General features: G+C 40.5%; 1 protein-coding gene across 15 annotated transcripts in view; it reads left to right on the top strand.

The window, feature by feature from the left end:
• Nucleotides 1-17,530, top strand: part of MBTPS2 (membrane bound transcription factor peptidase, site 2) — a 51,865-nt gene that overhangs the window by 24,588 nt on the left and 9,747 nt on the right. For 2 of the 15 annotated variants that reach the window (XM_053934052.1, XM_053934056.1), the window contains exons 10-11: nucleotides 8,933-9,008; nucleotides 10,359-12,068. In XM_053934052.1, the coding sequence (XP_053790027.1) occupies nucleotides 8,933-9,008; nucleotides 10,359-10,581 (299 nt within the window). In that variant the 3' untranslated portion in view covers nucleotides 10,582-12,068. Of the gene's footprint in view, nucleotides 1-4,894; nucleotides 5,054-5,203; nucleotides 5,239-6,998; nucleotides 7,179-8,932; nucleotides 9,009-10,358; nucleotides 16,125-17,530 lie in introns of those variants that run through there. The other 13 variants (XR_008429149.1, XR_008429145.1, XR_008429147.1 and 10 more) reach the window with 13 other exon arrangements.

Here is a 17,530-nt window from a genome sequence, read left to right as displayed (position 1 = left end):
CATACACATGTAGGAGTAGAATTTTAAAGTGATTTACCCTTGGAATTGTGCACTTAATATATTAATGTGAAAGCTAGAAGTTAAATTTTATTACCAGCTTTGCTGTAAATGTAATCTATGCTCTTATGTTTCTTTTGGAAAAACACCAGACCAAATTGATAGGATGCTGGCTTGGGAAACAGGCAGTCTGCTGTGCATTTTAGAGTTTCATTCCAGTGAAACAACTTCTAAATATTTCAGGCTTAGCATTGCACTGTACAGGACTGGCTAGGGCCAACACAAATGTGACTGATCAGAATGTGATAACTGTTTTTTACAGTTTAAAAAATAATAATTTCTTCCTCTACTGTGTGAGCTTTGAAATAAGAATGTTTTCATGAAATGGCTTATTCTTTAGTGTGATCTTTCTGCCTGCAGGAAACATTACTTTTTAGAGTGGTGCTATATTTAACGCACAACATAATATGGGAGTTGTAGTACTAGTGTGTACTATGACTATACTTTCTCTAGAAATTTCACTAAAGCAATGTTTGAATAACATTCTGAAATGATGCATGCATTATTTTCTGCTTAGGCTTGTGTTGTTGTCATGGTAGTCCTGATTTATGGAAAAGCAGAAATTATTTCATATTTTCATTTGAAGATTTGAAGACATTATTTCATAATGTCATTTGAAGACATTACATATTTTTTTAAAAGCATATCTATATTAGCTACTTAGAAGAAATAGTCTCTACAGTTCATTTCTATTAAATATTTCTGTTGCCTCAAATTAAAATATCCTAGCAAAAATATTTTTGTTCATATGGAGGCTATATATACCACTTGTTTCCAGTAAAGAATTATAATTCTAAATGAACTTACAGGGATGGAGATTTGGCCAAAACTAGAACAGAAGGATGATTAGGAGTGCATGTTGTTTGGGACAGACACATTAATGCTTTTAATTAACATCCTTTCTGTAAAAAGTATGCAATGTTATCCAATATAAATTCATACTGTCGGTTCAATACACATGGTATTAAGTCTTTCAAACTCTTCCTATTGCAGGCCAGTTATGTTCTAGAGTCCCTTCCTTTGTTGGTCAGTTGATATCTAAGGCTGAAATGGAGGGCCCTGCCAGTACTGCCCTGCAAATTTGCAGTGTTTCTTCTTTATTATGTATGGGAGGTTTTATTCCCTCATGTCATTTCTAATAGTGCAACATTTTTGCTTCCTTCTCTGGCCCTTGTTGGTTAAGAAGAATCTGGTGACTAAGATTTATATTAGGAATTCACACTACTTGAGGAAACATCATATCCCTGAATGTTACTCTTACCCATCACAGACTAAAAACCGTTAAGATTTTCTTCATGAAAAGAAGATGGAACTTATCTAGAGATCATTTCCTCAAGCTTGACCAGTCTCCTACTTCTGTTGTATCCGAGTCTTTAAAAAAAAAAGAGCACTTCCTGGCTTTGGGCATGTTTATGAACAACTACAGCCATAATCCATGCTAAAGGTCTTTCTGGTACTGCCTGTTCTCTCAGTATTTCCATGCTTGTTTACTCTTATAACTGAGGATGGTCCTTCATTGCTTTTAACCCAGGTTTAAAGGATTACACATATAGTTCTTAGACCACACAGAAATATCTCATGCCATGCTGTCTGTCTCCTCCATGGCGTACGTGCCCTTTCCCCCATGAAGAAGTTTTCAAAAGCTCTTTGGTCAGCCTAGTCTCCAAGTCACTTCCAATTAAAATTGTGTCTGTTGTGAATCCTTCTCAATATTTGCCAACACCATTTAGCATGAGCCAACAAAAGAAATGTTATTTCCAGGTCAAAGAATTGTTTAATTAGAGTGGAAAAACAATGACTGTCTTCTCTCACCCAGACTCATTGCTGTTCACCTCTTCCCAGCAGGGTCTTTGAAGACAAGCCTGTAGAGTGTAATTTCTGTAATTCTTTTGTTATTCTTCAGAGGACAGATTTGCCTAGTGCCATTAGGATTGGTCCATTACAACCACAAAATTCAGTGCTTCATATTACAGTCTCTAGAGCTCAGTCCAGAAACTTCCTGAAGAGTTTCTCTGTGTTTGGAGAAAGGTTTGGAGTTTAGATCCATGTCTAGTGGCTGTCAGTGACAACAGTTTATTGTAACAAAAAGGGAAAAAGAGCAATGATCCATTCTCAATGTAGGCATAATTTCAGGTTCAGGATGGTAGTGGCCATTAGGTATTTGTCAACAGGCAGACAAGCTTTGAAACTACAGTGTTTTGCAGTGTGTCTTTTGAAACCTTTGAATACACTGGCTGTCTCAGCCATTTTGCTATTTTGGTTCATGAACAGGAGTTTTGATCAGATATTCTGATATCAGCCTTCAACTTGACAAGTTGTTTGTTTTGGATGTCACTTGACCTGTGCATACAGACAAACTGGGTAATGCGAGGCTGGAGAGCAGCCCTGCAGGAAGACATCTGAGTGTCTTGGTGAATGGCAAGCTGAACATGAGCCAGCAGTGCCCTGGCAGCCAGGAGAGCCACCTGTCCCACTGCCAGGAGGGGATTGTCCCACTGCTCTGCCCTGGGGCAGCCTCACCTCAAGTGCTGGGGGCAGTTTTGGGCACCACAATATAAGAAAGGTATAAAGCCATTAGGGTGCATCCAGAGGAGGGCTACGAAGATGGTGAAGGGTCTTGACAGGAAATCATTTGAGGAGCAGCTGAGGTCACTTGGCTTCCTCAGCCTGGAGGAAATTTCATCGTGGTCTACAAACCTCACAAGGGGAAGTGGAGGGGCAGGCATTAGTTTCTTCTCTCTGGTGACCAGTGACAGGACCCCAGGAAATAGCCTGAAACTATGCCACGGGAAGTTTAGGTCAGATATCAGTAAAAGGCTCTTCACCCAGAGGATGGTCAGGCAGTGGAACAGGCTCCCCAGGGAAGCAGTCATGACCCCAAGCTTGGCAGAGTTCAAGCAGCATTTGGACAATGCTCTCAAGCACATGGTGTGTCTCTTGGGGATATCCTGTGCAGGGCCAGGAGTTAGACTTGATGATCCTTGTGAGTCCCTTCCAGCTCTGGATATTCTGATACGATGCAAATACTCGTGTGAAGACTGTCCCTTTTATTCAGACAAAAAGCCAATCCCTGAAGCTGTTGTTTGTGTTTCTGTCAGCCCAGCCCCTACCCTGGCAGGCCCACCTTCAGCTTTGTCCAGAGGCCTGGGCCAGCAGGTTTGGGGGTGGAGGGGGCTGTTTCTGTTGTGGCTGGGGCTGGGCAGTTTCCACAGCTGCTTAAGGGCAGCCAAGGAGGGGCAGGTGAACAGGGGCAGCTCAAGGATCAGATGTGTGAGTTTATTAGGGTTACTGCAGTGGCAGGGCAGGTTCAGGTGAACTGGTCTGGCTGTCTGAGCCTGTGATCAGGCGGGTGCGTTCCTGCTGGTCTCCAGAGAGACGCCTGTGGAGAGAGGAGGTGGCTAAGCTGCAGGTGACACACAGGGACTCTCCATAGCAGTGCCCAGAGCTGGCAGGGCTCACCGCTGGGAGTGGAGCTGCTGGCACGCCTTGGCAGAGGCACCGCCAAGCAGGGGGACTCCTCTAGGCAGGTTCACTGGTCAGCAGGAGGTGCCAATGCATCTCTTGCTTTCTAGAGCAGTATTACCCCCCACTCTTTCTCATCCTGACTTTGTTTTGCCTCTGCCTGTCACTCATGCAAGCTACTCTTGTCCAGACAGGCTCAGTTTGAGCAAACACTGTCTCCAGTCCAAGAAGGCTCCCCAAGAGAAGACCCAGAAAATAAGAGGCCAGTTAAAGCTGCTGACAGCTGCAAAAGCCTCAGCAGAGGTTTTCAACCAACCACTAACTTGCTGCTGCACAGCAGCCTGACTAGAAGTGCTTTGTGGCTGTGAGCTGCCTTTGCAGGAAGCAGGAGCTGTGAGGGGATCGATGACTCACCGTTTTCTCTCACACCACCAGCAGATTGCAAGGGAACAACACATCAGTATCCCAGCTGGCACAGCAACCAGGGCTAACACTATGCCTATCATACAGCCTGCTCCACGACAGAAAATACTTTCGATGTGCTCAGGGGCATTAGGAACTTGTTTGGTTGTTTCTCCAGCCATTTCTGCAGAGCAATTCAAAGTGTTAGCCTGTCCTCTGGCAGTTTACCACTCGTGAACTTGCAGCATGTTTGATATCACCAGAATGTTCTCTGTTTTCCCCCCAGTGGTGGTCCTGGAGGCATACTCCCACCCTTCGGGGACAGGTTGTCCCTCTGAACAGAACTCAAACGATCAGGAGGAGAGCACAGTGGGGAGCACTGTTGCTTGGCCAGTCACTTCTTCAGCAAAAACTCATCAGGAAGTTCCACCTGCAACTCTCCCTCTCTGGGCCAGCTCCCACACCCCAAGGGGATGGAGTCAGGCCTTCACAGGCGATACTTGAGCCTTGCTCTCCTCATCTGCCTTTTTCCCAGCATGTGCACCCCTTGCAGCCACTCCCAGGTTTCAGGATGTGTCTCCCCATAAGGGACCCCAGCAGGACTGCTCAGTACCTGAGTGCTTTGGGTCTGCTTGAGAAGATTCACCAGCTTTTGCATTCTCTTTTTTTTCTCCAGACTTTGGCAGCACTGCCAAAAAGCAGATACAGGTAAAGCCTCAGCATGGCTCAGGCACAGAGGATGCAGGAGGATGGGGAGGTTCCCTCTAGCTTCCATGCCCAATATACAAGTCAGAAACTTGACCTCAGCTCATGAGAGGGATCCTGCTTGGGGCTACTTTTCTGCTTTGGTCATGTAGGTACTCAGGGCAAGCTCTGGGATGGAGCTGCAGGGGAAGCTATGTTTGTGCAAGAATCATGTTTTTCATTGTCTCTGCAATGGGTTTCAGATGTCTTGAACCTAACACACTTTCAGCTTAGTTGCTGATGTGATGTGCAAGATCAGGCATTGGGGAAAGAGCCTGCTGCCACAAAGCCATCCTGTGCTGACCATAGGACAGCAACTAACATGCCAGAGGCTGGCATCGGCCTTGGACTGAGCAACTTGCATTTGACGTGGAAGGAAGATTAAAAGGTAAATGTACTTTCTTCCAGCTAACTTACCCATGGGATTATGCATATGCTTGGCGACTGGAGATTTCCACAAGCCATCAGCCTCAACATCTTAAAGAAAATTGCTCATTAGTAAGCTATTGACACATTAGTGATAATTATTCTTTCAAAGGAAGGAACATTGAGAACTTACGTGCTCCAGGCTCGCCCAAGGGCTCCAAACCATCTTTCTTCCAAGCTGCCAGAGAATCTGCTAGAGAATCAGCTAGAAGCAAGCACAGAGAAGTGTTTCCATTGTGTGTTGGGATCTTCTGCTTTTGTGTACAGAAGCACTGGATGGGGGTCAGGTAACAGTGTGGGAGCCGGATGTCAGTGGATTGCCAGAGCTGCAGAGGAGGACCTGGGGACCTCTGAGCTACCATGCCTTGAAGAGTCAAGCACAATGTGCAACACCCCTGGAGGAGAGATGAACCCTTGGGACTCTTTTAAGAGGAGAGTGCTTACACAGAGGAAACGCTCACTAAAGCACTGGAGGAAAAAACATATTGGTGAGAAGACCCCCCCAAGCCCATGAAAGGCTGGACCAATGCTGGCAGCTTACCTGCTTCCTGTGATTTCTGTGGAACAAAGTTGGCAACCCCGAGATGCAGGACCATCAGGAGGATGAAGAGGGAGAGGAAAAGATGGTGGACAAAGGCCATGGTCCCCCTTCCACCACACTGCTGCTGCTGCAGTTGGGGATGGGGGCTGAGCAGTTGGTTCTTATGGCCAGTGCAGTGCCATGGGGCTCTGTGACCTCATGGCCTTGTGCAGCCAGGGCTGTGTGGGGATGGCACTCAGGGTGCTCATGGAGAGGTGCTGGAGCAGCTTGGGGCTGTGTGACCTCATGGCCCTGGAATGAGTGGGCAGCCAGGATGGGCCTGTGTGGGGATGGAACTCAGGGTGCTCCCCTGCCCTCCCAGGCAGGGGAGCACATCCCATAGGGCAGCTCCACCCAAGGGCTGGGACGCAGCCTCCCCACTGCAGGATCAAGTCACCTTGTACAAGTTTGCAGATAATGCCAAGCTGAGTGGTGCAGTTGGCACGCTGAAGGATGGGAAGCCATCCAGAGAACAAGCTTGAAAAGAACCCTCATGAGGTTCAATAAGACAAGTACAAGGTCCTGCACCTGCACTGAGGAAAGCCTTGTATCAAGCTGCAGAAGGCTGTGGTGTCTGCTTGGTTATCCAATGTAATTTCTAAAATAAGGCTAAAGGAGTATTTTAATAAAATTGCATTTAGTTGAGTAATTCTGTGTATAGAATAGGTATAATGGGAAAAAAATATTTCATCTCTGGGGCTTTTTTGTGGTTCAACTATTTTTTTTACCATGCCTTGATACTAAAAACTGCTAGAAAAACACATAGAATGTTTCAAAGAACTTCCCAGTTGTATCTCTCAAAATGAGTGGCTTATCATACAGGCTTTCTTCTAGAAAGATATTAGATACAATGAAGAAATACTTCACTATGGTGAGGCACTGAAATATGTTGCCTATAGAAATGGTGGCTGCCCCATCCCTGGTAGTGTTCAAGGCAAGGCTGGATGGGGTTTTGAGCAAGCTGGTCCAGTAGATGTTCCTCCCTGTGCCAGGGAGGTTGGAACAGGATGATGTTTAAGATCCCTTCCTACTCAAATCATTCTGTGATTGACCTGACTTTCTGAGCTGGGTGGTATCCAGGATTTCTGTCTGTTGTGGTCTTCACTTAGTCGTCCAACAGATTTATTTTCTCTCAGTTCCCCTAAATCAATGGTCAGTCTTAAGCTTTAAGCAAAAACATGACTTTCAAGCACACTGGCAGTTTTGATACTGAAAAGTTCTCTGATCATTGCCACACCAAACCCATTCTTCTTTTTTTTTTTTTTTTGTTCTCCTTGCTGTCCATATCTTTCCAACCCATGGTGTATTTGTTGGCTGGACTTATCAGAAGGCCATCTATTAACAGAAGAAAATGTCTTTATGTGACTGAATGGACCAGTTCTCTGCCTTATGTGACTTTAGAACTACTTTAGAACTACTTTCCCTCACCTTTGTTGCTGTGTCCATGAATTCTTTAGTGAACCTGAAGAAATCTGATCTCACTCCTATGAAAGATATCCTGCTTTTGGTATGTTATGTTCCCAGTGTTCTCTTAGCCTATGGTTAAAATTTCTCCAAGAGTGGGTTAAACTGTTCCTTTCCCAAGAGGTGTTTGTATTGCATGGGATTTGAACTCTTGCCTTCAAATATCTCTGTGGATGTATGTATTTCTTATGGCTATAACTATTCTCCACATCGGTAGGGAAAATTCAGGCCATTGTGGCTGGCAACTCACATCTGAAGTTGTTCTTTAAAGGCAGCGAGTATCAGTGGTACTATGCAAGTTTATTCTCAAGGTGGTTCTCTAATTCTGCATTAATTTACCCTAACCTCTTCCTTCTGGGGAGGAGAGCCTGCTGTGCCTTCCTTTTAGTAGGAAAGGCATTTTTCTTGCAGCTATCACAGAATGGTTCTCAAACAGTCCCTGGTGCTGGCAGATCCAGAATACTACCTGGGTGGAACATTCCTGTACCAACTTAGTGCCTTCTGGCAGATCTCAAACTACTGCACTTGCCTTGAAGAATCTCTTCAAAACATTTGACATGCAGTCCACTGAAGGTTCATGTACCCCTTCAAAGAACAGTGTGTACAGTAATAAAGTATTCAAGATCATGTGGTCCTTGACACTGCAATTTTGCAGTCACTGTTTTTAAAGCTGCTAAGTCCCACCTCCCAGGTTTTTGAGTTGCACCAAGTTATATCTTGAAGTCACTTACCATCTGAAAACAGAAGAGAAGCTACTTATGTACTGGCTATGATGCCTTGTGAAGGCTGACCTAGAACAGAGAGAGGCTAGACAGAGTTAAAGAACAAAGTAGGCATTTATTAAAAGGCCTCAATGGAGCCACCTTGGCCAGCAAAGAGCCCAGCGAGGACTACACCCAAGATGAACCCAAAATGGTCACAAAATGGACGACTGGTCACGAGGTCTCTCATTTTTATAAGTTCTGGTCCATTAGCATATTGGAGTTAATTGTCCAATTATAGCTTTAGTTTATGAAGTCCCATTCTTCTTGTTTTTCTCTCTTCAGTCCACCTTTGTTTTTGCTCTTGGGTCTGAGATTTGGATTGGTTGTCCTTGGTCCCCAGCTAGAGAAGGAATTGTTTTGTCTACCTACTCTGTGACGAGAGCTCACCATCCCCTAATATGAAGCTCAGAACTACATACTAAAGCAGTACAGAATCTGAAAACTATAAAAGCTAAAACCTGAGGCATCAGCTAACTGGTGTTGTGTGATACAGCTGTGCATTCTCTCATAGCCTTTGCTTTCTCAGAGGGACTCCAGAATTCTGCTCCCTATCTCTCTCTCTCCTGTACACCATGTGCTCAGCCTCAGGTTAGGGGGAATCTTCTGCAGGTACTGCCAGAGAAGATTTTTCTGGCCTTCAGAGAAAATACACATGTGCACCCACAGTATGCATATGGACTGCATATGTTGAAAAAGTCTGGTAACTATCTTTTCTTTGAAAAATACTGGAATACAGTGGGGTCTTTATAACTAAAGATGCCTCTGAAAAGATGTATTTTAGATCTAGTTTTACTGAAATGCTAATTGTGCTTTATGGAGTGACTACTGTGATAGTGACCACATTTAAGAAAAATATAATAGCTGCACTCTTGTAAAAACAAAAAAAAAAAACCAATCAAACCCTTATTGAGATTGATTATTTGTCCTGGAAGAGGGTCATTTCACATGTGATTTTTCTGCAAAATTATAATCTAAATTTATTAATTGTATAACCCTGGAATGACTTGTCATGCTTTATGTATTTTCATTTCAGTAAGTCTCAGCAGTTTTGTACCACGACAAAACTTTCTAAGTATCGATCTGCCTGTGATGATAGAGACGTTTTGCAAGTATCCTTTGAAGTATGTTTGTTCTTTTAAGGTAAGAAGGGAACTGTTCAGAATTTAGTGACCTAGCAAAACTTCAGTTGGATGTCATTTTAGACAGGATGCCCTAAAATATTTCTGTAGAGATTTGACATCTGTATCCCACCTCTGCATTGATTATTGTCCATGTGCCAAGCTAAAAATGAAATCTCTCACTTTCTTGTGCTTAAGAGCATATTTTTGGTCAGTGCTTTTTTTAACTCTTGAAGGTGAGCCTTAACAGATGTGACAAGAAAGCCAAAGTAAGCCTGAATTTAAGTCAGGAAAAATGAGATGTTCTTGCTAGCTTTGCAATATCAGAGTTTTATTATTTTTGTATTTTTGTATTATTTTTATTATTTTATTATTTTTGTATCATTTTGCTGAACTAAATAACAGGATATGGTAGTTTTGGTTTTGGGTTTTTTTTTTTTTTTTCCTTCAAAAGAAAAGAAAATCGGTGTTCAAAAAACAGAATAATTCAATTAACTCTTGCTCATTAATGAACAAGATTATATATACACACATACATATAGATTAGTAGACTTGAATGTGGCTAGTCTAGGAACCCTTAGCCTTAGAAACTGAAATGTTTATGCGTGGCCATAGAATAACTAAACTGTGTAGTTCAGTTTAGTAACAAGTCCATAGAAGCAGAGGAAAGGTAGCACATCAGCTTCCATTTTCTGAGAACACATCAAGGTTCACACTGCTCCAGCTGCTTTCTGACTATATCTTCTTGCCAGGCCATTCAGGATGGAGGTAGGTACTGCAGTTAGCAAGCCTTTAACCAACAGTGAAAATTACCCGTGCCTCATTCTCACATGCACACACATGTACAGAAATCCACTCAGCTTTTCTGGCTAACAGGTAAGGAGGAGAGATAGGTCAGATTTCTGATGATATTCTAGTCATTTGCTAGGGAGTGTTTTGGAAAATATTTCTAATCATGATTTCATACTTGGGTCTAGAATACCTTCTTAGTTCAGGCATGGTGTCAGAGCTGTAACCTTCCTCCAAAACCACACAAAGCAAGCAAAGAAGATGGTGGTTTTGCTGTCTCCTGCTTTCACTCAAGTTGTGATGAATGCAGGTTTGAGTATCCAAACTTAGCTCTTAAAAAATAAAAATCTGTAAAGGCAGTTCTCTGAGTGGCTATGTTATGGCATAAAACTAATTTTACTCATATAATTTCTGTGAAACAGAATGGCAGCTAGAAAAATAACCTTTGTATGTATCTCTCTGCATATTAGAAATACAATACATTATTTTTATTACTTTTTTTTTTAACATTTTCTCAGATACTCTTAATAAACCTTAACTACATTCAACCAGGTACCTAATCTCACTATCAGGAGCGCTGGCAGTTATCAACGCTGTACCCTGCTTCGCTTTGGATGGTCAGTGGATATTAAATTCCTTCCTGGAAGCCACACTGAGCTCCCTAATTGTAGAAAAACAAAACAGAGAGCTTGTTGGCTTTTTGATTTTGCTTGCTGGTAGTGCACTTTTGGCTGCCAATGTTGCACTGGGACTTTGGATGGTGACAGCACGATAGAACATTGGATATTCTTCCATCAATTCTCAAAGTACACAGAAATAATGAATCTATTACCTTTTAAAATTTGTCCAGTACTGAGATTGAAATAATTCCTCTAATATGAGACTGAAAGAACAATCAACTGGTGGTTGCTGTTTTAATTTAAAACTTTATAACACCATGCCTGTGGTCATGGGAAATCTAATAGAAAAAGTAGGAGCCTTTTTATTTACTCTTTAAGCACTGTATTAATTTTGGAGAAGTTGCATTTTAAGATTTCATAGGAAAAAATCAGACTTCATTAATTCAGATCTCAAAATAAGGGAATTATTTTGTCTCAAACATTGTAAAGTTGGAGGAAAAAAAGACAGTTTTATTTTATAATTTAAATAATTGTCTATGTGGGCTCTGATCATTTCTCCATCAGCATAGTCTTCAGTGACTTGTTTGGGGTTTTTTTAGTCTGGTATTACTCTACCAAACTATATTTTAAGAAGCTCTAAAGTCTGGTCTCAAAATGGGGAAAAGGTAGCTAAATGCTTACCATGTGTTAATGGGGAGAGAGCAGCCATTTGAGTTAGTGGCTTTCCTTTCCACCTGGCCAAAATGACTGGAGGAATGTTGTCCTCAGGATGTGGATGAAAAGTGCCAATACCTGCTAAAAATGAAGCATGTGGGAGGATAACAAAGCCCACGTGTTTATGTTGCTCACACTTTCAGTTGTGTGTTATCAGATGCAGCTGACGTTTTTAAAGGCAATATTTGTCAGCAATAGCTACAAGATAACTGAAATTTAGTTTCTGAATGCTGAAGTATGCTGTGCACAGTTTTCCTAAGTGATATGTAATGTTTGTGGTGTTTTACTCAGAAAATAATACTGTATTCTACCTGTTCACAGTTGAAAGTGAAACCTGTTGTTTTTATGGTGTCTATCTTCTGATGCTATGCATGCAATATGTACAGTAACTCACTGGTGGTTTTCTGTATTTCAAAGGGAATTTTCCTTTGCTAGGATTCATTCTGTTCAAAGATAGCTAACAAAGATATTTAGCTTGTCTTAGATATGAATTATTTAGAGGAAGAATATGATGGTGACATGAACTATTTAAACATTTGGCTTTGCTTTCTGAGATGAATACAGACCGTATCTTTGTTCCTAAATGAACAGTGGAAGGACAGTCAGTGTTTTACTGACTGAAGTATGTCTGATGTGCTTTGAAGTTCTTTAGGTTTGTAATGTTTTGTACCCAGTAGGATTATATATTTCATGTCTTTTCCTCCTGTGATATTTTGCCTAGTTTATCTAAATCAGGTTCAGTCAAGAGCCTTGCCTCAATATAGGCTGATACTTAAACAAAAATGCTCTCATTTGGGAGCCTAAATATTTGAAATAGAAAATTTTTGAAAAATACCCTGCAACTTCTGCCTCATACAGTGTTCCCCATAGAAGCTGCTGCAGGCTCAGAGTTCCTTTACAGAAATGGCCTTTCCATTAGAAACTGAAGTGGAACCTAAGCTCACAGATCCTGGCTGGCAGGGAGTACTGAAACATCCATGACCAGGTAAAATAGATTCTTTTGGCACTTGAGGTGAAAGCCTGGGTAATTTCAAAGTATTGACGTATACTTTTGCACAGTAGCTTTCTTACGATGATGCAAGCAGCAACGAGACACCATGTTTATTTATTTGTTGTTGACTAATTTATATCCCCTTCCAGTGCTACCACAGGCTGAGTGGGCCCTTGAAGTTCACTCTTTGGGGTGGCTGGCCTGTGCCTCTCCTTTTCAGTCATTTCAACCCAGGCAAGTTGGGACAGGTGCTGGTAAGAGAGGGTGAATCCTTCAATCCAGTGTGAGCTGGCCCCTTTGGGGACCATTAAAAGTAAAACAAAGTGCAAGAAAGGAAAACCAAACTACACTCTGTAACCCTAATTTGTCATCACTCCTGGAAGCACAGAGAGGTTTCAGAGTAGCAGTTCTGATGGGCCACTCTGCCATCCCTCGGTGGACAGGAGACAGGAGCAGCCTGGTCCTTGCACAAGGCCTGGCTCTGAGACTGTTCCAGACTGCTCTCTTACCTCAGTGGCTGTTTTCTTATCTGAGCTCTTCCTTTCAGTGGCTTTATAACACTTTCCTCTGCCTCATCCAATCTACAGTGCAAAAAAATAATTTGGACTTCGAAGTTTTAATGTAGTTTAGTAAGACAGGGTATTTACTTTTGAAACATGTCAAGTTTAATATTTATTTATTCATGTTGACTACAATGGCTTGGAACAATCCTTTAACATAGTGCCTCTCATGGATATGTAGGCAACAGATTTGGGAAAACCCAAAGCTTCTGAATTGGCATGCACAAATTTCATTTGCTATAATGAGGCTGGCAGGCTGTTCCTGGTTATTTAGTGTGCTACCAAAACATGAAGTTTTATCAAATGAAACTAAAGCCAGTGTACTTTACACAGTCAGTGAAAGCCACAGTTCTACTGAGTAGAACTTCAGTCTATGTCTGACCTCATAAGCAAGAAGAGGGTGGAAAAGACATTGGTCATGGCTTTAGCAAAACAGACACACTAGTGCACTGTAAAGACCCTAGATACCCTGTCATGTATGAGAGTACTAGAAGTGCTTAAAAATAATTCATGAGTCCATTTCTCCACATGCTAAAATTTGACTGAGTAAGGGTTGATTTAGGTGCGTACAGGTTCTTTAAATCAAGACTTTAAGCAAACTGAGTATGAATGGTGACCCAGCACATCTTAGATTAGTGTGAACAAAGGTAATAATTAGGTTGGACTATTCTCTGAAGAAAAAGTTGTTCAGTGGGTCCATTTCATTCTCTGTAATCCTGACATATGGATTACATTCTGATAAGCATGTGCCATACATACACTTACTGGGATGATTTTTCCTTGGGTTTTGGTCATTTATTTAGCAAGATAAAGCACAAAAGTACAGAGTGATTTTTGTGTGTTAGATTTTTACTGGAGTACTTCTGATGTGTGTTGTTTTTGTAAAAACAGGAAGTCTTTAAATTAAATCCTTCTACATCTTATTCTAATTAGCCCCTCCGAATCTTTAATACAGAATCCCTCAATATAATTTTAGGGCATATTGACTGGACTATAAAACACAGCACTCTTGAAGGTTGGATGGCTGCTATTATTTATGTAAATACTATGCATTTTAAATCTGTATCAGATGGAAAAAGTAATGTCTAATATTCAGAAATGTTATACTTAGCTTTTGTTTGAAAATTTTCAGAAGAATTCCATAATTATAATCATTGTTCTACTTTTTTTAATGAAATAGTTTTTTATATCAGCAAATATTTACATAGCATGTTATGATAGTGCATGATATGACATGAAAATGGCAAACTCCTTAGCATGGGGGATGTTACATGCTCTTTGCTAACTTAGGAATTTAAAACCAGCTTGCTTCTGTACAAATTAAATGAAAGAGGCTTCAGTAGAAAAAGTATAGACAAACTTGCAGATTAGTCATCCCAAATTATGAGCCACAGTGGAAAATTTGTTAAGTCATCCCTTTTATTTAGAATGAAACAACCATGTTAACAGTTTCTATGGCGACCATGTTAATAGTTAATGTGATAATTCTACATTTGTGGATATGTGTGTATACATACATTTGTATAACAGATACCTACATAGCCATAGGATGGATTAATGCTTTTTTTAGGGATAGCTTACAGCATATCCTCCATATCCTGCAATGTAGGCTTTTGTTTTTCCTTATCTCTGTGAATTCTCTCTATGGTTTTCTCTGGATATGTTTTCTTCCCAAAAACAATTCTTAACTTCTTTATTAACAGAAGACAAGTGATGCGGACATGATGTAACCACAGCTGCATGAGTTTTGTTCAGCTGGTGTTTAAAGCATGTTTCTTATTTCTGTGAAGCCTCAGCTACAAGCATGGTAAACACAGCTTTTTCAGGGCAACTAAAAAAGGTCAGCCTTCACTCTTTATACTGCTGCTGTTTGTGCTGTTCTGGAGAACTGGGATACTGTGTAGAGCATATTGAAGAAATAAAGTTTTCAGGACAGAACTCTCCATGGCAGTCAGGGTGTTTGAGCTTTCTTTTAATAAGGATATGTTTTGTTCAGTTTAGCACATCAGCAATCCCAACGTTCCCAAAGCTTCCCATACATTTTACATGATGTCAAAGGGTGACCTCTAGGAATATTTTTAAAATAAATAATGTATGTCTTACAAATTCAGAGCTTTCATACAGATCTGGATATCACTAATGACAGATGAAGAAGGCTTATAAAGGTTTATATAGCCTAGTCTGTATTTAATTGTTTTAAAAATATGTGAGTTAAACTCTAGATATAAGTAGTTATTTGTAAAATACGCATTCTGTACACCTGCATTCAGACCAGTTTCCACAACCAGTCTTGCCTCAGCTTTGTTCTTGTAATTTTGTGAGTAAGGAATCTTGAATCTTAACACAGGTAAGATCCAATGTTGGTAAATATTTTATACCCTCTTTATCCTGAATTTCATGTAATGCTTTCTATTAATTAGTTATTTAATGTGACTGAGTTATCTGGGATACACACCCTGCATCAATGCAGCATTTGGGAACATTGCACTGGGGACTGCCAGAAAACAGCAGCTCTGTGACTCCTGGTCCTTGGGCTCATCCACTCCATCATGTGAAGAGCAGATGGCAGTGTTTAAGGGCAGTGAAGGACTTCAGTTCATGGCAGCTTTATGAAACTTTCACACTGCTGACCTGGTGTGAAAGGACAGGAACAAAGAGCAGGATATGACACTGCAATTCCTTTCATTCCGTTTACATTGTCATGAAACCTGAAAAGAACTTGTAATTAACATTTCAGAGCAGGAAGATATGTTTTCCAGCCCTTCACTGAATCATTCAGTGACTGGTGGTCAAACTTTTTTCTTAACACTTTGTCATTCCTTCGATAAATATGTGCTGAATAAGTAGCAGGGGTAGTTGTAGCTTATTTTGTAAAATGGACTTGGGTATTTCTCACCTCTGGATGTTCATCCTGGAATGGTTTTTGCAGCATCATAATATAATTGATCTTCATTGATACTGGGTTGAAAGTTTGGAGGCTATTTCCAAGCCATCACTAGGAAAAACTATTTCCAAGTTGTTTGTTAATATTTTAAATTAATCTTTTCCTTACATGACATTGTTTTTAGATTTCATATACTCAGTTGATCTTATCTGAAGTCTGTCAATGGAATAGGTATTGTTTAGAAATTCACTGTGGGGTTTTTTTCCCTCTACATGGCCTTATTTTTCAAACTGACTCACAGCTGTGGAATGTTAGATTTCTAGACCCTTTGTTCCCACTATGCATTGTTCACGATCATGGGTTTTTTTAAAAAACTGGAAAAAAAGAAAGCTTCATTTTGAAAATGTCAGCTAACAAATATATGGAACACTGAATAATGTATTGTGGTTTTGTTTTGCTTTTTTCTCTATTTAATTAACCAAACAATAAGTATTGTTTTCTATGTATGATAAATGTATCCTGCAAATAAATTCATTGTCTGATTGTTGATGTGCTTAAGTCAGTTCTTAAAAACAAGGTAGAGTGACATAATTCCTTACTAGTAGCAATTGCCATATTCTGTCATATATTCTCATTTTCTTCGTATGTGATTCATGTATTCTCTCTGGGTACCAACAAGATACACCATCCTTTTCAGTATCTGACCACCTCCTAAAAAAATAACAACTATAACTTTACTGTCCCTTATTTATCAGCTTATCACAGTAATAGTTCAAATATTTGATGCTGGATGTCATCATCAAGGTAAGCAAAACCACTGCTCTGGCCATTCCTGTATGAAGAATTTAGAATGTCAGCTCTCCAAAGGTGAACTTCTATTTGACAACCTTTGATTTGTTTATCCAGGCCAGCTCAGAGCTGGGCACATCCCCTGGCTGGTTCTGGACAGGTTTCCTTGGGTGTCCAGGTGGTGTCTGGGCTGTGCTCACACCCAGCTCTGTGTGCGAGGGAAGCGTTGCTGTTTCGTGAGCAAGCTCATCTGGAGCCAGCCAGGTTATTTGTTCTGAGAACTGAGCTGGCCTTTGTTGCCTATTGGACACACTGTTACTTTATACAAGCAGAGCTGTTTCAGTAATTGTGGCTTTGTTCCCAGATAAAAGATTGCCATGAGAAATGGACACAAAGCACAGATTGGACACATTGGTAGAATTTCCCAGATAGGTTGCTATGCAGTTTTTGCAGTTTTCTGAATTGCATTTTTCTGGCATGAGGAGATGTCTTCTTTTTTTCCTCTTACCCATGTTAAAGGTAGATACAATAGCATTTTTTTCTTTCTGAAGCATATAAGCTTTTAGGAGAGTTCTGAGATTTTTCAGTTGGTTTTGAAAAGCTTATCCTTTACTCTGATGAGGTATGTTCCTCTTGTAATCTGGAAAAACAGTCAATTATAGCCTAATGTCATCCTGAGGAATGTTGCCTTATTCACTAATGTAATTTCAGAGTAAAATTTAAAAAGAAACCCTGTATCTATGAGTCTTATTGCTGGTAACTTTATGAAGAAAGCTAAATATAATTCTTCCTGTGATCATACCAGTTTGAACCACCAAGCAGAAGCATTCCTAAATATCTGCATGTCATCTGTATGCACTGAACTCACTTAAATATTTTTTAAGTATATTTATGATCTTCTGATGTGACCTACACAACAAAATAAAATTTAAGGTTTTATTTTAATCTTATGGTGGTAAACTGAGAGAATTCACAACATTTATGGGGACTAAGCTGATAAATAGTCTTGTAGCTGGACTAAAATTTTCTCCTTTTTTTACCTCAGAGAGATGTGGGTCTGGTATTTGCTTTCATACTTTTAAGGCTCTGGTGTTGTTGAAATATAATTGGATATTCTTACCAATTATTTATAATATTATTTACATTTATGATTAGTTCTACCTCTT

Source organism: Vidua chalybeata, chromosome 2 (assembly GCF_026979565.1).
Source record: "Vidua chalybeata isolate OUT-0048 chromosome 2, bVidCha1 merged haplotype, whole genome shotgun sequence".
NCBI classification, from domain to species: Eukaryota; Metazoa; Chordata; class Aves; order Passeriformes; family Viduidae; genus Vidua; species Vidua chalybeata.
Note: the sequence above shows the minus strand (reverse complement) of the source record. Positions and strands in the feature narration are given on the sequence as shown.